At 36.7% G+C, this 24061-nt stretch overlaps 1 protein-coding gene across 1 annotated transcript in view; it reads right to left on the bottom strand.

Annotated features, from left to right (window-relative positions):
* Positions 1-24061, bottom strand: part of NCBP1 (nuclear cap binding protein subunit 1) — a 37266-nt gene that overhangs the window by 11197 nt on the left and 2008 nt on the right. The window contains exons 2-15 of the mRNA XM_040238584.1: positions 17730-17818; positions 17076-17176; positions 15108-15264; positions 12964-13071; positions 12502-12623; positions 11494-11563; positions 10798-11013; positions 8048-8145; positions 7247-7310; positions 5578-5688; positions 4821-4885; positions 3230-3292; positions 2926-3000; positions 936-1039 (exon numbers count right to left, since the gene is read on the bottom strand). Of these exons, the coding sequence (XP_040094518.1) occupies positions 936-1039; positions 2926-3000; positions 3230-3292; positions 4821-4885; positions 5578-5688; positions 7247-7310; positions 8048-8145; positions 10798-11013; positions 11494-11563; positions 12502-12623; positions 12964-13071; positions 15108-15264; positions 17076-17176; positions 17730-17818 (1443 nt within the window). The remainder of the gene's footprint in view (positions 1-935; positions 1040-2925; positions 3001-3229; positions 3293-4820; positions 4886-5577; positions 5689-7246; positions 7311-8047; positions 8146-10797; positions 11014-11493; positions 11564-12501; positions 12624-12963; positions 13072-15107; positions 15265-17075; positions 17177-17729; positions 17819-24061) is intronic.

Below are 24061 nucleotides of genomic sequence, written 5' to 3'. Positions count from 1 at the left end.
CAGTGATCAAGAATAAGGCTGCTCAGTATTTAAGTCTGGGCTTTACCTCTTTGAAGCCATTCCCTCATTGTAAAACTGGTGTTAAAAACATACCTATTTCTCAAGAGTTGTTTTAAGGAATAAGTGAAACAGTAACATAGGAAATGGAATACACAGCACTGGAACCGAGTTTTGTTTCAAAGAAAACAGGTGTAGTCTGAAATGCAGGTGGAGAAGCAGGGGTGCAATATGAGAAAGCAAGGGAGAGAGGAGTGAGTTTTAAGATACAAACAACTGCTACACAACATGAAGTGGAAGGCTCACAGAGGAGCTGAGTACAGTGCCATGGAAAAAGACTAACTTGGGAACTCCACACCTACCTCTACCACTGCTCACCGGTGCACAACCTTCCCCTCCAGTAAGTGTAAAGCACAATATGGCATATCAAATTAAACAGTCCCTTTGATTTACAGTGCAAATCTCAGAAGTGACGTGACCAAAAAGTAAGAAAAGTACGTTTAAGAATTTACTTCTAGACTAGAGGCACACTGCAGGTAAAACATAGTCTCTATGTGCACCTATGTTCCCACGCCTGTACTGTTAGCAGATGACAAATCAATTCATGTAATCAAAATTGCCATGACAAACACATATTTTCATTTTAGTAAGTTCTGGCTATAAATTCATCTTGCTATACTTAACAACACTTAAAATGTCATGAATAAAACATTATAAACAATATTAAAAACAGTTACAAGACAGTAATAACTAAGTAAATCACAGCAAATGTTTAAAATTATGACAGGGCAAATAAAACAACAGAGGCTGGTGAGAAATCACCTTTCAAACAGAGAAAATATAAACCCAAGAAGAGAAATAATTCACTTTCTCCACCTTAGATAATTGACTTAATATTTGCATTAGTACCTTTGAAAAACAGAGGATTCATTACTTACTGCTACTTTCATCTCCATACTTGTAAATGCAGGTTGGGTTTGCAGGACATAGAGCTGAGAAGGTAGGAGGGACAAAATCTAATATACGCTGATGGTAAGACAACCTACAATACAAATAAAAGCCTCAGAAAATACCATTCATCATTTTCATTCTTTGGTAATATCCCACTTTACTCAGAAGATCAACACCCTGCACTCAGCTGACAACCAAGAAGCAAAGGGGCAACAAGTCATTTTAACTCCTGTCTGGGCCAGCACACCAGAACTCACGTCTTCTTCAGAACTTTCTGGTTTGTACCGAGATGTGGGCCAGTGGGTCCACAAGCTCGGTGGCCAAGGATGTGAGGTGGTGACGGTAGGGTGGGATGAGGTGAAGGAAACAGTTTGTATAGTTGGGAGATTGGTTATATTGTAATAGATAAATACTTATCAAGATTGTGGCAGACAAGTTTTTTAATGTCTGCCAAGGTATTTAGAAATCATGGCAAAGGGGAAGGCTAGGAAGAAACATGATATGTTGGGTTGGAACTGGAAAGATACACAGATCTAGGTGGATATAAAAAACAGATTTATGTATGTATGGGTATATGTGTGCATAAAGATATTCACTATGCTTGTCCATCTAGAGGGCGGAAAACCAGTAACACCCAATAGCAATAAACACATCAAGTGTCCAGACCTTGCTACTTAAATACCATGCTCCATTAAAAGAAACTCCGCCTCTTTGAATGAATAGATGATTCCAGGAAAGGGGCAAGGAAACATAAGAAGAGCCCAGAACATTTGTGCCAGAAATAAGGAAATGCTCAAAGAATGGAGGAAGAACATTAAAGAAAGGAAAAAAAGACACAGAAGGCACAAAGGACTCCCAATGGACAAATCAGGGGCAATTTGAGCATCAAATTAGTAATGACAGTAATGAATTATAATCTACTGAATGAAACAGTCTCTACTGATATATAAACACAGGAATTAATAAACAGGTAAAAAAGGAAAGCTCTTTCTTACAGTAGAAAGCAAACTAATAAATGTAGAAAGAATAACGGCAAAAGGGAATCATTACGTGAGGATCATCATAGTGGTGGCAAATAAAAGTACGAGTTGCAGTGGAGATCTGATGTAAGATGGGAGTGTTACCTCAGGATATTTCCCACAAAATATTAATCAACTACAAAGGGAAAAATGGGGAGTTTCAGGTTGAGAAGCCTGACATGGCCATATAATTAAGATTAACATCTTTAGTGGTGGACAATGCGAGACTTGAGTCATGAGGATGCACCAAGGCGACACAACAAAGTAAGGCCTGCATTCTTTAAAACTGACAATGATGTGAACGAGAAAGAATAATGGCAGTTCAAGGTGAAGGAATCAGAAGAAAATGACAATTAAATGCTTTACATGCTCCTGGATAGAATTCTGGACCAGAAAGGAAAAAAATACTGTTGGGATGGTTGGCAAAATTTCAGCAGCATCTGTGGACTGTGTAGTGGTGTTACTGTATCAGCTCACATCCTGATCTGGAGGGCTGTGTGCTGGTCACGGAGAATTTTTTTTTTGTTTGGGGCAAATATACAACCGACTATTAAAGGATGATCAGACATCATATCTGCAACTTTTCAAAAAGTTCAGAAGAAGACCATTATAAAGGGTAGATATTATACAGAGAGGAAAAAAGGACTAGGCATTAGAACAAATGTAGTAAAATGTTAACTAGGGGATCTAGATGAACATGATACAGAGTTCTATTTTGGCAACTTTCCTAAAATTTGAAATTATTTCCAAGTATATGTGACAAAAATAAACTTTTTGACTTAATTCACATAGAATCCAGATGGCACGGCTGCCCTAATTTCTCAGCCTAAATCTGAAAGGGAAGAAAAATAGGTACTTGGATTTTAAAAATGATATTCTGGACGTACATTCAGAGAAGGGAAACCTCCCCCACAGAACTGAGACCACCTAAGCTAAGGAGAAAACACAAAGAACTTACCTCATACATTTTTCTAGAACTTCTCTTACAAACTTTGGTTTGGGACTTTCTGGATCTTGAGTAAGACAATCTGACCTAATGACAAAATACAATTTTACAAGTTCTTACACATAATCTGCACCTATATCTACCTTGTATTAAGCTGCAAATAGTTCCCTTCTACCTAGATTATTTCATTTATATATATATATATATAAAACTAAATCTTTCAGATCACAAAAAAGATTGCTTTTATATTATAGTTTTAAATATTACTTTTTAAAATGGTAAATTGTAGAGAAAAGACAGATAAAACACTACTTACCAATCTTCCCAGCTCCAACGGAATTGGAAGTTACTTAGATGATGAGAAAACCAATTAATAAACCTACACAAAGAAGTGGGGGGGGTGGTGGAAAAGGATGAATGGTTGCAGTTTATAATAGGAATTCACATAATGCTTCAGACAAAGACGACCCTATTTTCACCCTACCTACAGCTGTTACTTTCTCCTGCCACCTACCCCTCTCTGTGCAAATCCTGCAACTCATCTTCTACTTCAAAAAAATAACAGTCCCCATCTCACTCCTCCTAACAGTGCTATCCTTTTCAAGGGAGTAACAGATATGACTCAAGTGCCTGTTTTATATCAAGAACCTTATATATGTTTATATTATATAATTTAATTCTCACAGTAACTGCTGAGGGATGTATTATTCCATTTAATTGACAATGAAACAGAGCTGTGAGGTGCAAAAAAAGATTAAAAACATTTTATAAATGCAAGAGCCAAAGTGCAGTCTTTCATTATCATACCATGCCCTTTTTACCACAAACAACAAAACATACCATCAGAGCCCCTTTTTCTCTTAAAGACACCCCTGATCTAACTAGATAGGGATCACTTTAGTACACTATATAATACTGTGAAATTTGTAAGAGCCCAGTAAATACTTGCTGAATGAATGGCATAGTTGGAATGCCCAGAGCAACCGGCAGTTTATTAATTAGACTGGGAAAAACCTCAGCAGACAACTTAAAGCATATCCCTTATGTCCCTATAATTTCAATCATTAAAACTACTCAAGATAATAGGTCAACACACAGGGTAGCCTTTTCTGATGGTTTTCAAATATTGCATTTGAACAATGGACATGACAGATTATGGAAAATATGCACTATCTGTTCTGAGCTAATCTGGGAAAGTGACAGAGTAAGAGAGCATGTTAGCTAACAGAGGCAGGAAGATCTCACCCAAAAGACAACAGTGGGCATGCCAAGCAACACAGCTGTAAAAATCCAATACGGTCTTTTGTATAAACCAAGTCTTGAAGTTGTAGTTATAGAGAAGTTAATTGTTTTAGAAACAGACACTATCTATAAACAAATACATAATATATAAACATAATAAATATACAGGATTAGACTCTGCTTCTACATATGAATTAGCATCAAGTCTATTTTAAAAGCTTACCTACCTAATTACAAAGGGAAAGTGTAATCATACCAAAGCACCAAACAAATAAGCAACGAAATTAAAGAAAACTTCAGCATGGGTATCATTTCACATTGAAAATTAAGACTAGAAAGTGAAATGCTATATTACAACAAGTATGAGCTTTATTATACATAGGATTATTTGGAGGAGGCAAGAAAGAAAAATCAACTTGGAAATTCTTAAAAGGGCAAAATTTTTTCTGATCAAATACTTTTATAAAGTACAGGGAGTAGAAGCTGCTAACACTCTACAGAAATAAGGCAGGGACTTCCCTGGTAGTACAGTGGCTAAGACTCCATGCTCCCAATTTAGGGGACGTGGGTTTGATTCTTGGTCAGGGAACTGGATCTCACATGCAGCAGCTAAAACCCACCGCAGCCAAATATTTAAAAAAAAAAAGGAGGGGGCAATACTATACCTGTCTACACATGTAGTATTCATCGTGTCCAAACGCATATATAACATTTCAGTTGCCTGTGCAAGCTGTGAATTTCAGGATAAGGAAACTATACTCTCGAATAACATTTCCTAGAAGTCTATGAAATGGCTAGTAATTCTTTTCAAGTAACTGCTCTTTGAGGTATCAGTGATATACAATAACACCTGACCTGTATACACCTGTGAAATCAAGATAATAAATATTTACATCACCACCAAAACTGCCACATTCTCCTTATAATCAATCCTCCCTTCTTCCCATTTATGCCCCCAAGCAAATATTGGTCTGTTGTCACTACATTATTTGCATTTTCTAGGATTCTGTGTAAATGAGATCATATACTATGAATTCATATTTGTTTGGCATCTTTTATTCAACATATATTTTGCAATTCACTCATGTTGATGCCTGCACTGAAAATCTGTTCTTTTTTTTTTTTAACCTGAGTAGTATTCCATTGTATAATTGTAACAAAATTTGCTTATCCATTCATGTATTGATGGATACTTGGACGGTTTCCAGTTTGGGGTTGTTACACATAAAGTTATAAACATTAATACTCTTAGGTCAACAGTCATAGAGTAGAGTGGCTGATTGTATGGTATATGTGATTTTTAACTTTTAAAGAAATGCCAAACTGTTTTCATGAAGTGATTTAAACCCACCAGCAGAAATATTTAATAATGTTGTAAAGCCAGGCCAAACAGAGTACGTTTAAAAACAAAGGAAAGGATACAACTTGGGGTAGAGAGCCAGGCTGAAGTTTGCACAGTTCAATGAGAAGTGTTGTGTACATCACATCGATATGAGGCGGTGCTGGAAGCTGAAACAGCTCTGCAAAGATCACCTACAAGGGAATCACAAGTCAGCACTCAATTCAACAGCGATCCATGCACTTCTACTATTTAGAAAGACCTCAGTGTTCTAAATTTTGTGATATTCATAATTTTAAAAAGTAACTTTTTAACCTTAAAAACTATGCTCTCTAAAACACAAAGACCTATGATTCAATACCATAATGAAGATTTCTTATCTCTGTAACTCAATAAGAATATGCAAAAATTAATGCTTAGCTGATATTTCCAGAGAATTAAATTTCTACTTTGAAAGTATCAGAGTTAGTTCAGGGAGGTAGTTTACTAGGGACTCATAGAGCCATCAGAATTTCATCTCTATAAGAAATAAAAGCCCTTGGTAGACTCTGAGGATGGGATCAGAAGATAGTTAAGTCATTCTGCACAGTTACTACCTTTTTTGGTAGTCCCAGACATTTGGCCATGCTCTTGTTCAGAAACTTGTTTTCATCCTCCATGTATAATTTGTGGGCCACATACCTAGACTTCTAAAGCCTAGTTTGCATTCCTCCTCCTTACTCCCATCTCCCACACTTTTGTATGAATTTCTAAACATTTTGCAGATTTTAAAACGTGACTTACATTTTGCACTTCAACTGACATCTCAATGAGTGAAATCCAGTAGCATAAGCATGCTCTCAAGTTTTGTAAAGACAGAACAGATGCACTGTCTATCTACAGTGCACAGATACACTACACCACTGTTCACACTGGTAGAGTATGAATAAAAAGTGAATTAAAGAAGACACTGTAATTATGTTCACACTGAGCATTTTAACATAAAGGAATAATATAATTGACAGTTTGACTCATGTATCAAGTGAAAATACTGTTTTTTGGGAAATAAATTTCTATAAGGTATTCAACTGTATGAGTCAATATGGAATCAAAAGCATTATCTATTCTTTTCACTTCCAAAACAGTTGGCTCTTTTGATTTCTAAGAATCAATAAGGATTCGTATTTCCCTACCCTTGTGATACAGGAAATAATATACTAGTCCAGAGTATGCTAGTAGTAAGAAACCAGATAAACACAGTTAAAAAATGGGTTATCTGCCTAAAGATTATTATAAAGTATTTAAGCCGCTTATACATATGTTCCCTGGAGAAGGAAATAGCAACCCACTCCAGTATTCTTGCTTGGAAAATTCCATGCACAGAGGAGGCCTGGAAGGCTATAGTCCATGGGGTCACTAAGAGTTGGACACAACTGAGCACAGACATGCGCATGCACACAAACATCTGTTAAGTGGCCAATGTACTGCTAGAGTTAGAGGTAACTTACAGTATCCATGATAACTATACATGAATGAAGACATACTAAATAAATAAATTATAGGCAACTCAAAAGTTTGTTTGGTTAGTGAGCTTAACCTTCTCTTTTCTCTTGACTAACATGGTTAACAGAGCTCCAAAACTGAAAGCAATTTCCTCTTTTCTCTGTTAATTTTCATTATCTGACAAGCAGCAAGAAAAAAAAAGCAGATTACACTTTACAGTTAACAGAAAGATTCTGAGACTTTGAAACAAGCTCCATCTGGAATGCATACCTCAACTATGTGGTAGTTCAAGGGGATCTTGTTCTTCCCAGGATAACTCACTAGCTGTGCAGCACTATAAAAAGTGTAATTTAAGTTCAGTGAGTATACACAGATATATGAAAAACCAAATAAGCAGTTTCAAAAACAGTGTGTGTAGATATAAAGGAAATATTTTCTGAAATGTTCTAGATTTCAGTTACTTCATCTAATTACAGCACAAATTATTTTTTCTACCCTAAGGGAAACTCTTTAATGTATATCCAAAACTCCTTGAAAGATCAGAAAGAATGTAAATAATAGTAAGGAAGTACATTCAGATCTACTAACTTAAATAGTTTTATATGGTAGACTATCCCCAAAATGCTATATTCCTGTCTTAAAATCCAAACTAAAACTTTCCAAGGTTTTAGAAAACATTAAAAATAAACTTTTCCAAAGCTTGATGTCTAACTGCTAGGAAACAGAGCAAAACCATTAGTATTCATTTATTCCTGCAACATTCATCCCCAAAATAGCTTGTCATTCAAATTAATTTATCCAGAACATATGGAAAATATCCACATAGAAGAGCAGGCATCATATGCATAACACTATAAAGCACTACAGTACTATACAGCATCCAGAAAAGTACTATTCGAAGCTGAAGTGCTGCCAGAAAGCAAGTCAAGTATTTTCGAAATTGGTCGTAGTGAGCCGGAAACCAGGAAGAGGAAGACTTTCTTACTCTTAACATGTATTTTGCTCTTTCTAAATCATCAAGATTGCTACTTTTTCACCACATTAGTAAAAGTACCATGAAAAGCATCTTACCAGGTCTTCCTTTCCTTCCAATGGGACTTAATGATGCAGTGAAGATTCTCTTCTATTACGAATCTTTCCACTGAATGACTCCCTGGCATTACAGGACCCTGGAATCAAAACAACAGCTATATACTACAGGGCCAGACAAAATATATTTCATTTCTTTAACAAAATATATGAGAGCTTATTATGTTCCAATATGTTTTATATTGGATGCTGAGAATAAAAGTTCACAAGCGTGAAAGCTCTGTATTTCAACAAATTTTACTTCTGTGTTCACATACCTACAAGAGAACTAGAACATCAGTTATAGTTTTTCTTCTTCTACCTGACACTACTATCTCTGCCCACCTCAAGTCTTAAATGATTAACTAAATCATTAACTTAAATGCAAACTAAATAATTTTTTGTGTATTATTAGTCCTTGATTTATTTTTTTACACAATGAGACTGGATTACTTCCATTAAAAACATGGAGAGGGGGCTTCCCATGGTGGCTTGATGATAAAGAATCCACCTGCCAACGCATGGGACATGCGTTCGAGCCCTGATTCGGGAAGATCCCACGTGCCGCAGAGCAACTAAGACCACAACTACTGTTGTGTGCCACAAGTACTGAGCCCAAGCGCTAGAGCCCAGGAGCGGCAACTACTGAGTCTATGTGCTGCAGCTACTGAACCCTGCATGCCCTGGAATCTGTGTTCCGCAACGAGAGAAGCCACTGCAATGCGAAGCCCAAGCACTGCAACAGAGGAGCCCCCACTTATTGCAACTAGAGAAAAGCTTGCACAGCAACAAGATCAAGCACAGCCAAAAATAAAATAAATTAAAAATAAAAACTGGAAAAAAACACAAACACATGGAGGGGGGAAAATTTTATTTAAAACACTATGTAGATATAAAAAAATCACATATATGTTGAAAGATATCCACACTGTGTTGTTTTTAAAAAGGTTAAAGAACATTATCTATGTATTGTTTAATTTTTTAAAATATGCACAGCAGACAGGTTCAATGTGTTTATTTTTATTTCCTTTTTTAGTGACCACTGTAGACTTTTAATGGTGACTTTTACTTTACTTTATAATTTCTAATCAAAAAAGAAAAACTTTTTTTTGAAAGACCAGAACTAAACAACCAAATCCTCTTAAGATATCTTGTATATTTATGCTCTTCTGGCAAAGGATGATGGGCACATCACAGAGGCAATACCAATTACAAACAGTACAGGAGAGGCAGATTTTGATGTCCTATTCTAATGTTCCCTTTGCACAAATAAATACCTAATCACAAAGATTCTAATAGTCTTATTGTAAAGTAGACTTCCAATTACATACACCTAATTAGACCATTACATAAAGTTGACTAAAAGCATTTTATTATATATGGAATACTGCAAGTGGATAGCAAGTTGATAACTGTATTTATAACCGATTACCCTGGGTCGGGAAGATCCCCTGGAAATGGCAATCCACTCCAGTATTCTTGCCTGAAGAATTCCACGGACAGATGAGCCTGGCAGGGCTACAGTCCATGGGGTTGCAAAGAGTCAGACATGACTTGAGCAACTAACTAACCCATTACCCAACAACTATTTACTCTAAGATAGAATATACATACACTAAAATTTCACTGATCAAAAGCAACTTTCCATAGAATAGAAGAGAGAAGGCGGGGGAAGAAAACTCAAATTTGACCTTAGGTGGTAATACGGGTTCTTATGCCAGTGGTTCTCAACCAGGGGCAATTTTGCTGCTAAGGGAACATCTGGCAATCTCTGGAGACATTTTTGGTTGTCACAACTGACACGCTACTGGCACCTAGAAGGTAGAGGCCAGGGAGAATTCTAGGCATCATACAGTTCATACGACAGCCTCACAACTAAGGATTCCCCAGCCCAAAATATCAATTGTGCTGAGGTTGAGGAACTCTGCTCTATGCTGACTGGAACGTACAAGCAACAGGTGTGACAGAGAGCCTTGTGGGCTACAGTCCACGAGGTTATGAAGAGTCAGGCACGACTACACCACCACTACCACATGGCACTTTGGTTAGGCGAGTTTCTATTCAGCACCAATCCAGTGATCACTATGCTTGCTGCTTGGGTGTTAAGGTTAATACAGTCATTTAAACACAAAGGCATAAAGTAAGCATAGTTAAAATGTAAATTTTTATACTAAATGTTATTATCAAAATTATACATTTTTTAATCTGCTAAAGGATAAAGGCTATCAACAACTTGACCTCATAATAAAAAATATATATATTTAAGAACTATAAAGTCAGCTTATACTTATCTTTGGGATTTTTAAACACTACTGAGCACTTACCATGTGTCATATATCATTCTGTATACCTTATGTGTGTATATTAACAATTTAATCCTCATTACAACTTTGTGAGCTATATACTAATTATTATTCTATTTAGGAAACTAAGGTAAATAACTTACTCAAGATCGCACAGCTGGGATACGCCTAAATTGGGGTTAAAACCCAAACCAACCTGGGCTCTTGAACCTATACTTTTCGATTGTACACCATGCTGTCTCTTCATTTATACAAGCTAAATATGATTTCTTACATAATGAGGTGATTCCATTCACTGAATCCGACGTTGACCTCACTGCCACTGACCCTCTCAGACAACAAACGACTCAAAATTGAAATGTCCTGCAGGCATAATTCTAACAAGATGAAACCGTAAGTACAACATAACACAGGCCCTTTGAAAGGAATCTTTGCTGACCATGCACATACCTCAGGATCATCTGTGTAATCAAACATTCTGAAGATGACCCTTGGCATCGGGTACACCGAGTCTTCTGTGTGAGGTGGTGGTGTGAACGGAGGCAGGTTGTGCTGCAGTGCTTCACACAGGATGCTGTCAAAGGCAAGATAAGGTCTTAGGATGTGCCGCTCCTGCCAGCGATCCTTTTTCAATTTCTGAATCTGGGCCCAGAGGCAATCTAAATACTAAAGACAGATTAATTTTTAACAATTAATAGATATTTGGAGGCTAGGTGAAATAACATTTTGACTAGACAAAACCAAAAATCTACTACTTTCTAAAATATAGGGTACAAAAGCAAGCTAACATTAAACACAATACAAAAGAATAGTGCTATGTTTCTGTACACATTTTAATTACAAAGTCTGTCTGGGGCCATTATATCTTATTTTTTCAAATTGGGCATTTAAGTAAAAAATACATCAACTCTATGATATCTGGAATCCCACAGAATAGGGAATGTTCTAAGGACATTCTAATATTTTTAAAAAATATACTATATAAAAAAAATACACTATATGCCTAGGGCTATGAGGAGCTGAACCCCTGATATGAAGTGTGAAAACATAGCTATGGTATACAAATGGGATGATTGAGTATGTCAGAGATTAAGAATCTACTCTGACTGTGCTTGTATCTATCACAAGAGACTAAAGTCAATTTACCTCTTCTTGCGGATGTGGTTTCTCTGCGGTCCACACTTGTAACATGGGTACATGAGTCTTTTGGCGTCTTCTAAAAGTTAAAATGAAAATCTACATTTAGGTTTTTAAAAACATGAAAAGATGTTCAGTTGCTTTCATAATTAAGAAAATGCAGATTACAGGAGTGAAACATTGTAACCTGTCAAATTGTCAGATGGCAGAATCATTGATAATGTACTGTATTGCCAAAATGTAGGCAAATACAGTTTTGAAAACACTGCTGGCAGAAGGCTAACTGATAAATAATCAATCACTTTATAAGAGATCTGGAAGAGTAAAATCTCTTTGGAAGTCAATCTGACTAAACAATCTATCAAAATTAAAACTGTTAAGACACTTCAACCTATTAATGCCATTTCTAAAAATTCACATAACCCACAGACACATTTGCACATGTACCCAAAGACATACGTACAAAGATATTCACTGAAATGCAATTTAAAATAGCCAAAGACTTGCAATAGGCTCAATGTCTACCAACAGGAAACGAATTAAAGAAATTATGGTACATTAAATGAGTCGAATACCATACAGCTGTTAAAAGAATGAGGTAGAGCTAAATATTTTACACAACAAATCCAAACTGTATTAAGGGGGAAAAAGGAAGTGTACAGAGAAGAACAATTTGTATACTGGAGCATCACTTGTATAAAAGGAGGGAAGGATATATTCAAATGTTAGAACATTCACACTCTTATTTTCATTCTTCTTTTGCAAACATGTATATATTATTAAATATAAAACTACAACTTTTGAAAAATATAAAACATTTTAAAAATATTGAAGGTAGCTTAGTGTAATGAGAAAGCAAATTTTTATCTTTAGACTTCTTCGGCTTTATTTGTAACTATGTAGATATTAACAATATCCAAAGAGGTACCTATTAATAGAAAACCAAACTTAAAACAGAATTCCCTGGGCAAAACCTTAAGGGGACACAAAACCATTACCATGCTGTTGTGCCCTTACTTAAGATAGCTTTCAGTGCTGGCAAAGATTCGGTCCATCTCTGCATCTTTCTTTTCATACAACTCCTTTCCAACCCAGGGCAAGGATGACAGAAACGCATACACGTACCAATCCCGTCGCACCTGAAGAAGTTTTTAAAAGGGGCCTTTAAGATAGGTGCTAGTGAAGTTTCATTCACATCATATTTATTCCTGAATGAAATCCTATGGACGCTATTTATAGGGCTAATGAAGACATCTGCTCATTCACAGCATTTTCAGATATATTAATCTTATTAGGCAGAATCATTTAACTAATATACATATGTCATGAGGATTGACCATTATGCCAGTTGGCTTAACTTTCAGATATTAAGAATTTATAATGTAATATCTATTAATCTGGTTTTTTTTTGCTAAAGGGCTATTAGTGAAAAATTCCTCATACCATATGAATGAAATCCAGCACAAGGGGTTTTCTTACCTGAGGCACATCTTCTTCCTGAGTTACACTTACAAAATTTTCAAACATAGCAACCATTGATGGGGCAGCAATGACATGACAATTCACAAGATCAGATAGAAAACGGACCTATTGGGGAAAGCAATTTCTATTAAATCTAAATGTCCTTTATAATATTTATAAAACAAGCATTTTGCCCAAGGACCAAATCTAGGCCACTACCTGTTTTTTAAGGAACTTGTATATTAAGAATGGTGTTTTAGATATTTAAAGGCTTGGAAAAAAACAAAATAATATTTTGATTCATACAAACTATATGAAATTAAATTTCAGTGTCCACAAATCAATTATTACACAGCCATGCTCATTTGTTTACATGTAGTCTTTGGCTGCTTTTGTGCTCTAACAGCAGAGCTGAGGAGTTGTTAAAGAGACTATATGAAGGACAGGAATCCACATGTACAGCTTTACATTTATACTAGCCTAGGAAGTCAAAGTGAAAGTCGCTCAGTTGTGTCTGACTCTTAGCAACCCCATGGACTATACAGTCTATGGAATTCTTTAGGCCAGAATATTGGAGTGGGTAACCTTTCCCTTCTCCAGGGGATCTTCCCAACCCAGGGATAGAACCCAGGTCTCTGGTATTGCAGGCAGATTCTTTACCAGCTGAGCTACAAGGGAAGTCCACTACACTAGAACCTAAACTGTAATATTCTAGCTACTACAACCAATAATCTTTTTTGTTTGGTTGAGAAAAATTTTCACTGGACCACAGAAATGGAAACAAACAGAACTTTATTGGGTGTCCTTTATGTGCCACTGCTAAGCACTATTAAAGTCTCTGTCTATGGGAGCTCAGAGACTAGTGGGACGTGCACAGTCTGGACCCAAAAGGATGACTCCTATCCTAGAAGATAAAGAAACAGTACTCTAGAAACAGGGATAAAGGGAGTAAGGGGAAACATCATAAAGTAGGTAACAATAAACTAGGCCATGAAGAATCAGTAAAGTATCCTCAACTGGAGAGGCTTCTAAACAGAGAGGTTCAAACACAAGGTGTGTTCAGGGACCCACAAGTAATTCTGACAGAGCTGGGATATATGGAAGGCAAAGAGAAACAGACAAGGGGCAACCATGATGGGTCAAGCTAATGAAGTTTGAACTTAATCTTATAGCCTAATCAGTGTCCAACTCTTTTGATTGTATACTCAGTAGAAAAGAATTTGATCACGTACCTTCAACACACACATATATTTATTCCTAATATACAGAGGCCCACTGTCTACACATATTAATAAGGCTGTCAGTCTAAATGTTACATGTTAATAAGGCTTAATTCCATTTCCATTTATGAAGGCATGAACTATACTAGAGGCCCTGGAGACAGAGAAGGGACAAACTGGAGAGAAATTTATGAGGTAGAACTGACAGGGCTTGGGGACTGCTTAGAGTATGGCAAAGGGAAGACAAAAATCAATGTTCAGGTTTTTGGGTAGCTATCCAGTAAATACCAGCCACTTGTGTGGGTTGGGGTGAGGACTCAGAAAAGGAGGTATGAATAATGTATTAATTTAGGAATAAACTTTCAGGCACGTTTCCTTAGGGCTATCTAGGAAGTATCTGGAACATAGGTCTGGAGCTCAGGAGAAACGCTGAAGCAGGAGTTAAAACTATAGTGGGGAGGGGAAGGGTCATCAAAATAAAGGTAGTTTACAAAGCTATGAGAGAGAATGGGAATGCTTTAAAAGAGAATATTTGAAAAAAAGTGAAGTGAGGACAGAATTCTGAGAAACATAGAAATTTAAAAGGGGCAGAGGAAGCTGACCCAGAAAAAGGAGCCTGAGAAATAAAACACAGGTGGCAGCAGGAGGTCGTGAAGAAAGTGGTACGGCAGAAACCAAGAGCTAAGAAGTGTAAAGCATCATTTATTATAAGGAGGTCAATCTGGATTTAAAGTTAAAAGAAGCCGTATCATTGGATTTGGTAATGAGATCTGTATCTTTAAGAAAAATGGTTTCAAGAGGGCAGCTGTTATGGTTAGTGGAGAACTGTATTTCAAGAGAAAAGATAAATTATTTGGTTGCAGCTCACCTCTCTCCTCCATTCCGACACTAAGTTCATAACATACCAGAAACCTCCCCAAAGTCAAAAAGCCAAAAACTTACCAAATATACAGCTTCATTAAAATTGTTTGATTTCAATGATTCTTTCAGTTGGCGAACCATGGCTTCTACAAATTCTCCACCGAAGTTGTAATTCCTGGCATTCAGGAGTCCAACTAACGTTGTATAAATGGTCAACTTCTCAGGTAACAGACGTGCACTGATTTCAGAAGCCAGTACGACAAGAAGACCCAAACACAACAGCATTAAGTTGCTGAATTTGATACTATATAATTTTTTAATCATTGTATTAACTTTAGAAAAGCATTACATTTAACTATTATTTTTAAAACTACTTTGAAAAAGGCATAAATATTGAGGAGAGTTGTAGACAGAGCTACCTCAATTTTTTCACTTTGATTCTATCAGTTAATCCTAGAGTTAAGAAAATAAAACACTCTAACTGTAAAGTCATCAAATTAAAATAGATAAAACTCTAGACTAGCTTTTCTTCCAATATGCTTAGTGGAATTGAACGGCAGATTTACAGAAAATGGTTTCTGTGGTAAAATACCTAAGAATTGTTGAATCAAACAAATTTTTTAAAATACAGAATCACTAAGGGGGAGACAGAGCAATCAACATTCTAAACTCAGCTGACCAAATGTCACGGGATCAGAATTCCACTTTGAGAAACAATATTCTAGTTCCTTAGAAAAACTTCAGAACTAATGCCAGTTCCTATTAAACTGTTGAATTTTTAACACAGTATTCTAATATAGGAAGATTTCTTTACATCTCAATTTGCTTACTCAAGTGTGTTAATTTTCATTAAAATTATTTGAAAAGTAGAGGATCACAGTAATAAATTTTTGAAAAAATGCAAATGTTGATCCCTAATTTAGGCAGCCTTTAGCAATTAGCTCAAAAAGAAAAGTGAATGGGAACTCGTGATCATTCAGATTCTCTTAACATTTTTTGCATTTTCCCAAGGTTTCTAGCAGTGTTAGGGACAATTCAGGCTTAAAAAAAATACTTGCACTAATAGTAACCATTCTCCTCAACCCATCCCCATCTCAAAGTCATGGCTTCCAGAGTTTAAACATGAATCTACTCCATTCCCATAAATGCTTTCAGAACAGAAAGAATCTATGGATAACTATAGCCAAGTTATTTTTCTTAGTAGTTTCCTAGTGTGAGGACATGTCTTCCTGAATATTAATCAGATTCCTTAAAAAAACTGTAGCTGAATTTATTTATACTTTATGAGAAGTTAAAAATCAACCTATAGTTTCAATCTGTAGGTATACTTGTAAATTTAAAAACTGAGTTGTAGGCAATTTAAGACAAAAACATAGTTTTAAAATAACTGAAATAACAACGAAGTCACTTTCATAATGAAGACTCTTTTATCCAGAAATCATAGCTACTTCTCCACAAAGCATACAGTTTAGAGTAATCAATGTCTACTTGAGTGATAAGAAGTCTGGATTGCTAATTCCACTGTTGGGAAAGACTGTTTCATGATCTCACATGAGACTTTCCCACACTAATGTCCTTACAAATTAAGTGCTGATACTCATTCTAGCTAACCTAACTCAGAGAAAGATTATGCCTATTATGTCATAGCTCCAAAAGCATCTTCAGCCTTCTAGAAGGGCTAGTACTTGACTGACTAGTTCTCAAATTTGTTTGATATTACTGATTAAAAATATAAATTAAACTCTATTATATACATTTAATTGTATATGCTTAAAAGAAGATTGCTAAATGTGAAGTTGTCTGCTTTCTCACTTAAAAAGCAGTCAACTCAAATGAGTCTAAGGATTCAAGAAACAAAAAAAATGCTCAGTTTTCATGCTATTTATCTCTAAGAGTTCACCAAAGGGCCAAAGATCATTTCATCTGACAAATTCCCCATGGAATGAAACCAGACGATATGGAACATAAACACATCTTCTGAACATTCCCAAGCATTTAAGAGTAGATAATACATTATCACCTGGATTCATAAATCTTTTGTATACATACACTGTACAAAGAAGCCTTAAGATCTTGCTCTTGTAATTAGGAAGATCAGCTTCCAAAACACCAGCCAAGCCTTCTAGGTTGCTCTCCAAAGAGCAGGCACTCTGTAGAGGACAGGATAGCATATTAAACATCTGTCGGGTACCCAGCAATTAGTGCATTAAAATTTTCCAGGTGATGATAAAAAAGTTACACATAAGGCACTCTGACAGTTTAGTATAAATAAATTCAGGTTGTTATTAATCGTTAGAAAACCCTGCAAAGAAAACAAATGAAATTTAAAAAGCAGCGTAACAAGTATTAGAAGTGGGAGGACATCCCAGGCTCTGCCTACTGATACTTTTCTGACGAATTCACTCATTATATGACTGGGCAAACTATCTCAAGTATCCAAATGGTCTTCATTTGCAAATTGAGCAGACTGCTTTCTAAGGTCTCCTCTAAGACTTAAATTCTATGAAAATTACTAAAAACATTTAACTCTTTAACAATCTGTGTTCCAAAGCTTTTAATATGCACCCACTTTGGGATGTAGATGCATGGCCATACAAACTTTGACCATAAGTTAGACCATCAAGTTTTCAGATGCAGAAATTAATCAAGCACAGTCAATTAACACTCTGAGCCCATCACAATCTGTACCTATTTTGATCATACCTTTTCTCCTACTTTGCATATTAAAGATTCCAAGTGATCTTCAGTTTCATTTGCATCAGAGGTCTTTCTCCTTTTGTGAGGTTGTCCCCCTGTTTCAAGAATGTAAAAAAGTGAACATTACAGGATGAATCTGTTACCAAAAACTTTAACTTTTTAATGCTATAATCTCTTTCCTACCTGAAGCCCTACTGTTTACACACAGCGGAAGCGCTTAGTAACTCAGACAAGGCCAGATACAATCAATAAACAAGGTTAGACACAACCAACAGTCTCTATACCCTGGGGCATCATAACCCCAAGAGGCATTATTTAAGTTCTGTGAGAATAGTGTCCTCATAGAACTATGCAGTGCAGCAGCCCTGTCCATTTCTTGGATAGGCAGCAAAGGTGCCCGTATCATGGTAGTCACTAGCAGTGAGGAAACTCCCTATAACACTCATTTATGGCTGTTCCCATTCTTTAAGGGCTTAACTTGAGTTGTTTAATCATCCTCAGTCACTCGTTCCTAAAACCTGTCAGTGTCAGTAGTACTCATTATTCTAATAATGAAAATTATGTAAACTGATGAAATATGGGTATAAAAACCAAGTTGAACATTTGCAAAGACTTGATGAGGGGGTAAGCTTTTGTTTAAAACCAAAAGAAGAAGAAACTGCAAATGATGGGAAAGGAAGCATAAAATATTAGGACTAGTTTTACAAAAGTTTCTGAGCTAAGTCTTCAATGAACAGTTTTGGTTCTATAGACCATAAAGGCACTAGGGTCTGGTTTATCCCAAACAAAGAGAATTATAATCGGCAGACATACTCAAAGAAATGTCCTGAGCATGATATCAAGTAATTGGTGAGGAAGAAAGTACATGATTGTCATTCTTAAGTACCGGACGATCAATTATTTAGTCTTGGTGTTAGCGATCTCTTACCATTTTGTCTAAAACCTCATACTCCTACCTCACATCCTTTTGTAGAATAACATAAGGCTGAAAAATTTTCAAATACTAGTGTTAAACATGAAAGATGATGCTGTTGCTACACACAGTGTTGGCCACTCACTCAATATAATTCAATTTTTCACTTCCACCAATTAAATTATTAGGACAGCAAGCAAGCAATAATCTGTAACTCTACCGGGATCAGTATTAATAATGAAAATCTGCAGATATAGGGTCACCCAGGACCAAGTTATATTTTTAATCTCCAGACTTGTACAGCCAGAGGAACTGAACCATTTTTAGAGTTCACAACTACTTACTTGCCACTGGAACATCTGACAGTGGAAAAAACCCCAATGATTTCCATAGAACACAGCACCTGGCTATTATAACATGGAGTGTTAAAAGCTTTTCCAATGTCTGACATGATCTTCAGGTACCTACCACCTGAACACAAGCTGAATAAAAGAAGCAAAAGGCAAAGGAGAAAAGGAAAGATATATCTGTCTGAATGCAGTGTTCCAAAGAACAGCAAGTAGAGAGAAGAAAGCCTTCCAAAGTGATTAATGCAAAGAAACAGAGGAAAACAACAGAATAGGGAAGACTAGAGATCTCTTCAATAAAATTAGAGATGCCAAGGGAATATTTCATGCAAAGATGGGCACAATAAAGGACAGAAACGGTATGGACGTAACAGAAGCAGAAGATATTAAGAGGCGGCAAGAATACACAGAACTACACAAAAAAGATCTTAATGGCCCAGATAACCACCATGGTGTGATCACTCACCTAGAGCCAGACATCCTGGAATGCAAAGTCAAGTGGGCCTTAGAAAGCATCACTACAAACAAAGCTAGTGGAAGTGATGAAATTCCAGCTGAGTTATTTCAAATCCTAAAAGATGATGGTGTGAAAGTGCTGCACTCAATATGCCAGCAAATTTGGAAAACTCAGCAGTGGCCACAGGACTGGAAAAGGTCAGTTTTCATTCCAATCCCAAAGAAAGGCAATGCCAAAGAATGTTTAAACTACTGCACAATTGCACTCATCTCACATGCTAGCATAATAATGCTCCAAGCTAGTCTTCAACAGTACTTGAACCAAAAACTTCCAGAAGTTCAAGCCAGATTTAGAAAAGGCAGAGGAACCAGAGATCAAATTGCCAACATTCGTTGGATCATAGAAAAAGCAAGGGAATTCTAGAAAAACATCTACTTCTGCTTTATTGACTTTGGGTGGATCACAACAAACTGTGGAAAATTCTGAAAGAGATGGGAATACCAGACCACCTTACCTGCCTCCTAAGAAATCTGTATGCAGGTCAGGAAGCAACAGTTAGAACTGGACTGGAACAACAGACTGGTTCCAAATTGGGAAAAGAATATGTCAAGGCTGTATATTGTCACTCTGCTTACTTAACTTATATGCAGAGTACATCATGCAAAATGCCAGGCTGAATGAAGCACAAGCTGGAATCAATATTGCCAGGATTAATATCAATAATTTCAGATACACAGATGACACTACCCTTATGCCAGAAAGCAAAAAAGAACTAAAGAGCCTCTTGATGAAAGTGAAAGAGGAGACCGAAAAAGTTGGCTTAAAGCTCAACATTCAGAAAACTAAGATCATGGCATCTGGTCCTATCACCTCATGGCAAATACATGGGGAAACAATGGAAACAGTGAGAGACTTTATTTTCTTGGGCTCCAAAATCACTGCAGATGGTGACTGCAGCCATGAAATCAAAAGACACTTGCTCCTTGGAAGAAAAGCTATGACAAACCTAGACAGCATATTAAAAAGCAGGGACATTACTTTGACAACAAAGGTCCATCTAGTCAAAGTTATGGTTTTTCCAGTAGTCATGTCTGGATGTGAGAGTTGGACTATAAACCTGAGCGCTGAAGAATTGATGCTTTTGAACTGTGGTGTTGGAGAAGACTCTTGAGAGTCCCTTGGACTGCAAGGAGATTCAACCAGTCCATCCTAAAGGAAATCAATCCTGAATATTCGTTGGAAGATTGATGTTGAAGCTGAAACCCCAGTACTTTGGCCACTTGATTTGAAGAACTGACTCATCAGAAAAGACAATGATGCTGGGAAAGATTGAAGGCAGGAGGAAAAGGGAAAGACAGAGGATGAGATGGCTGGATGGCATCACTGACTCAATGGATATGAGTTTGAGCAAGCTCCGAGAGTCGGTGATGGACAGGGAAGCCTGGCATGCTGCGTTCCATGGGGTCGCAAAGAGTCGGACAGGACTGAGTGACTGAACTGAACTGATTACCATCTAAATAGAATCAGTGTTATAAAAGACCACAGGGCGAAACACTGTGTGCTTTGACTCCCCAACCCCTCAGTGATCATTAGGATCTAGTTTAAGTAATCACCGAGTATAGTTTAGAAGGGATAAAGCAAAAAAAAAAAAAAAAAAAAAAGCATGCAACATAACTGTTGCAACATATTCCTGAAGATACCTGTCTGTGTAAAGATGTGGACATGTGCAGTATCACAGTATCAGTGACCCTGAGTCTCTAGTATACATCAAGCTGAAGGCACAGAATCTGCATAAAGGTTCCACCACCCAAAGAGCCAAACCCGACACAAAAGGACTTCTGTTTTCAGAATTCATTCACTGAAAAAAATTGCATATTTGAAGGAACATTTACATAAGCTACCAGCCAGGACATTAAAATAGCCGTATCCAAGAGCAATGGTTCTCAACTAGGTTGGATTTTGTCCCCCAGGAGCCACCTGGCAATCTCTGGAGACATTTTTAGCTGTCACATGGGGGGAGTGCTACTGGCCTCCAGTGGGCAGAGGCCAGGGATTCTACTAAACATACCACAGTGCAGAGAACAACTCCCACCAACAAAGAATAATCCAGTGCAAAATGGCAGCAGTGCTGATGTTGAGTAACTGTGTTCTAGGAAGCAGAATATACTAAATGTTCTTCAGAATCAGATTCCAGTAAGGTTAGGAGAATGCAGATGCTAAAAGATGACTGAATCAGAAGTTTTGTTTTTTTCTCCCCCCCTTTTAAACCTTAACCATTGTTCATTTCTTTCTGGACCATCTACTTTGCTAACTCACATCCACCTCCACATCATCTCTAAATTAACCATCCAGCTGGCCTGTTTCCAAATCGGTTTAGAATGATACCCTAGACTTTAAAGCAGCCTCCTAGGCACTCTTGTAAGACTGAACAGAAGAAGATACTGCTGTGGGGAGAGAAGGCAGGATTTTTGAAGAAAAACTAGAAAATACAAGTATTCAGTCCTATCTCTGAACTGCAACTCTTCTTTCCTCTCTTCTTCCCACTTTTAGTATGTTTGGAGAATAAGAGGCAGAAAGTGTTAAGAAGTAGAAGATGCCTGACTCTCAGCTGATACTGGAGAGACTGTAAGGGGGAGGGGGACTTAACAGACACCATGTGAACTCACACACAGTAATAGGAGACTGAACTCAAGAGAACGTGGGCAAGATCACAGGCAAGGAGAATAAAAACTTAATGAATAAAACTTGTGGAATCAACTGAATATTTTCACCTATCCTCAAGAAAATATACCTAAGGTAGTGCACAAAACAAAAACAGATTTTATATTAACAAGTACCTAAGTAGAAGTTTTGCAATGAAAATTAAAGTTATACATTAGCACTTCATTCTGACACCCTTGGTTAGTATAGAAGAGAGAAGGAATTCTCTATTAAAACCCATCAGAAAAAATCTTAATAAGCCAACTAATCCGCCCCCCCATAAGGTGATCCTAATTCTATATGGATACATTATACTACATTATTTTATATCCTTATTTAGAATTTACATGCATTACAAAAAATTTTAGACCCACAAAGTGGAAACAAAAAACCAACAAATGTGAACGAGAAAGTAAAAAAAACCAACAAGAGAAAAGGGAAAAGTAAAGGTATAAAAGTCACTTCTGAAACAAACTATACTTTTCCTCAGAGTAACAAATCCCTGCACTTCTATTTATTTTTTCTACAGTTAAGTATCAATTTTAAAAAAGAGTTACATTCTAAAAGGTAAGGATCTAATACTAAGTAGCTTAAAAGGGACTAACATGGGGTTTTGGGCCAAGGTTATGGACAATATAAACACTTTCTTACAAGAATAAAACAATACATTGAACAGCTACTGTATGCATATCCAGAATAACTGAAAAGCTTCAAATATTCTTAAAAGAGTCTAAGAAAGGAGTTAGTTTTAACACTGGACCAGTAACCACACACATTTATTTCCATTTTCACTGACTATAAATCCATCTCCAGGTGAACTTCATGGGTATAGCCTTGGATCCTGGACTCTGAAGTCTCAACAGATAGTTTTAAGTTGTATCTGTGAGCTGATCCTCCCTTACCTCTCTGACCTCATCTCCTACAACTCTCCCCCTTTCTCACTCTACTACAGCAACACTGGCCTTCTTGCTGTTTGAAGATGACAGGACTATTCTAGCCTTAAGGCCTTGGCATTCAAGGTTCCCTTTGCTTAGACTACTGCTTTCCCCCACTTTTTAATTAATCAAATGTAAATACACCCTCACCTCCTGCAGGTTTTTGATCAGATGCCATTCTCAGTGAGGCCTTCACTGACAAACCAATACAAAACAGCAACTCCTTCCCGACAAGAGCCCCACCCTCTTTAACTGGTTTTATTTTTCTCCACCGTACTTAACACCATATGATACACTATATTTACTTGATTGTTCTCTGCCTGTAAAAGGGAGACTGCACCTTTTATCGCTGACTGCTGTACTGCCAGGAGTTAAAACTGTGCCTGGCACTGTTAAATATTTGTTGAATAAATTATTGTGTCTAGTCAAGCACACAGAGAGTCATGGCAGTCAGGGACTGGTAAGAGCTGACAATAATAATCCAGAAATGCTTAGATGCATCTATTTAACACAACAATAATTTGGCCTATTTTAAAATAGCCTTCTATAATACTTAAGTTTTAAAAATTTCTGATTTAAAAAAAATTTAGTAGGCATTTAACCAAAAGAAAGTTATCTAAAATATTTGACTCAGATCACCATTTAGAATAAACCCTAGCTGATGATTACCCAAATTGTGGCAATTTACAAAAGCTCCAGACTTGGTGTAGTATCTAAGAGGGGTTATAAACTGCTCTTCAACTACTAAATTATTTATAGTAAACACTGCTTAATTAACCCCTTATTTTGTTTTATTTATTCTGAGATTCCTGCAGCAAGACCCAAATGGACAGTGATTTAGCTGCCAGAAGCTAACTCCTAAGAACGTTATACCAGCATCCCAATAACCAAAGCAAAAGTTGTTTTTCTACAAATTTACATCCAATTCTCCAGGATGCCCCTTGGAAAGATTTTCTCTCCCTTTAGGGATACTCTAGAAAGGAGAA

The sequence above is a fragment of the Oryx dammah genome, unplaced genomic scaffold, assembly GCF_014754425.2.
Source record: "Oryx dammah isolate SB20612 unplaced genomic scaffold, SCBI_Odam_1.1 HiC_scaffold_1, whole genome shotgun sequence".
Lineage (NCBI taxonomy): Eukaryota > Metazoa > Chordata > Mammalia > Artiodactyla > Bovidae > Oryx > Oryx dammah.
The sequence above is the reverse complement of the archived record's forward strand: the minus strand, read 5'-3'. Positions and strand labels throughout refer to the sequence as shown.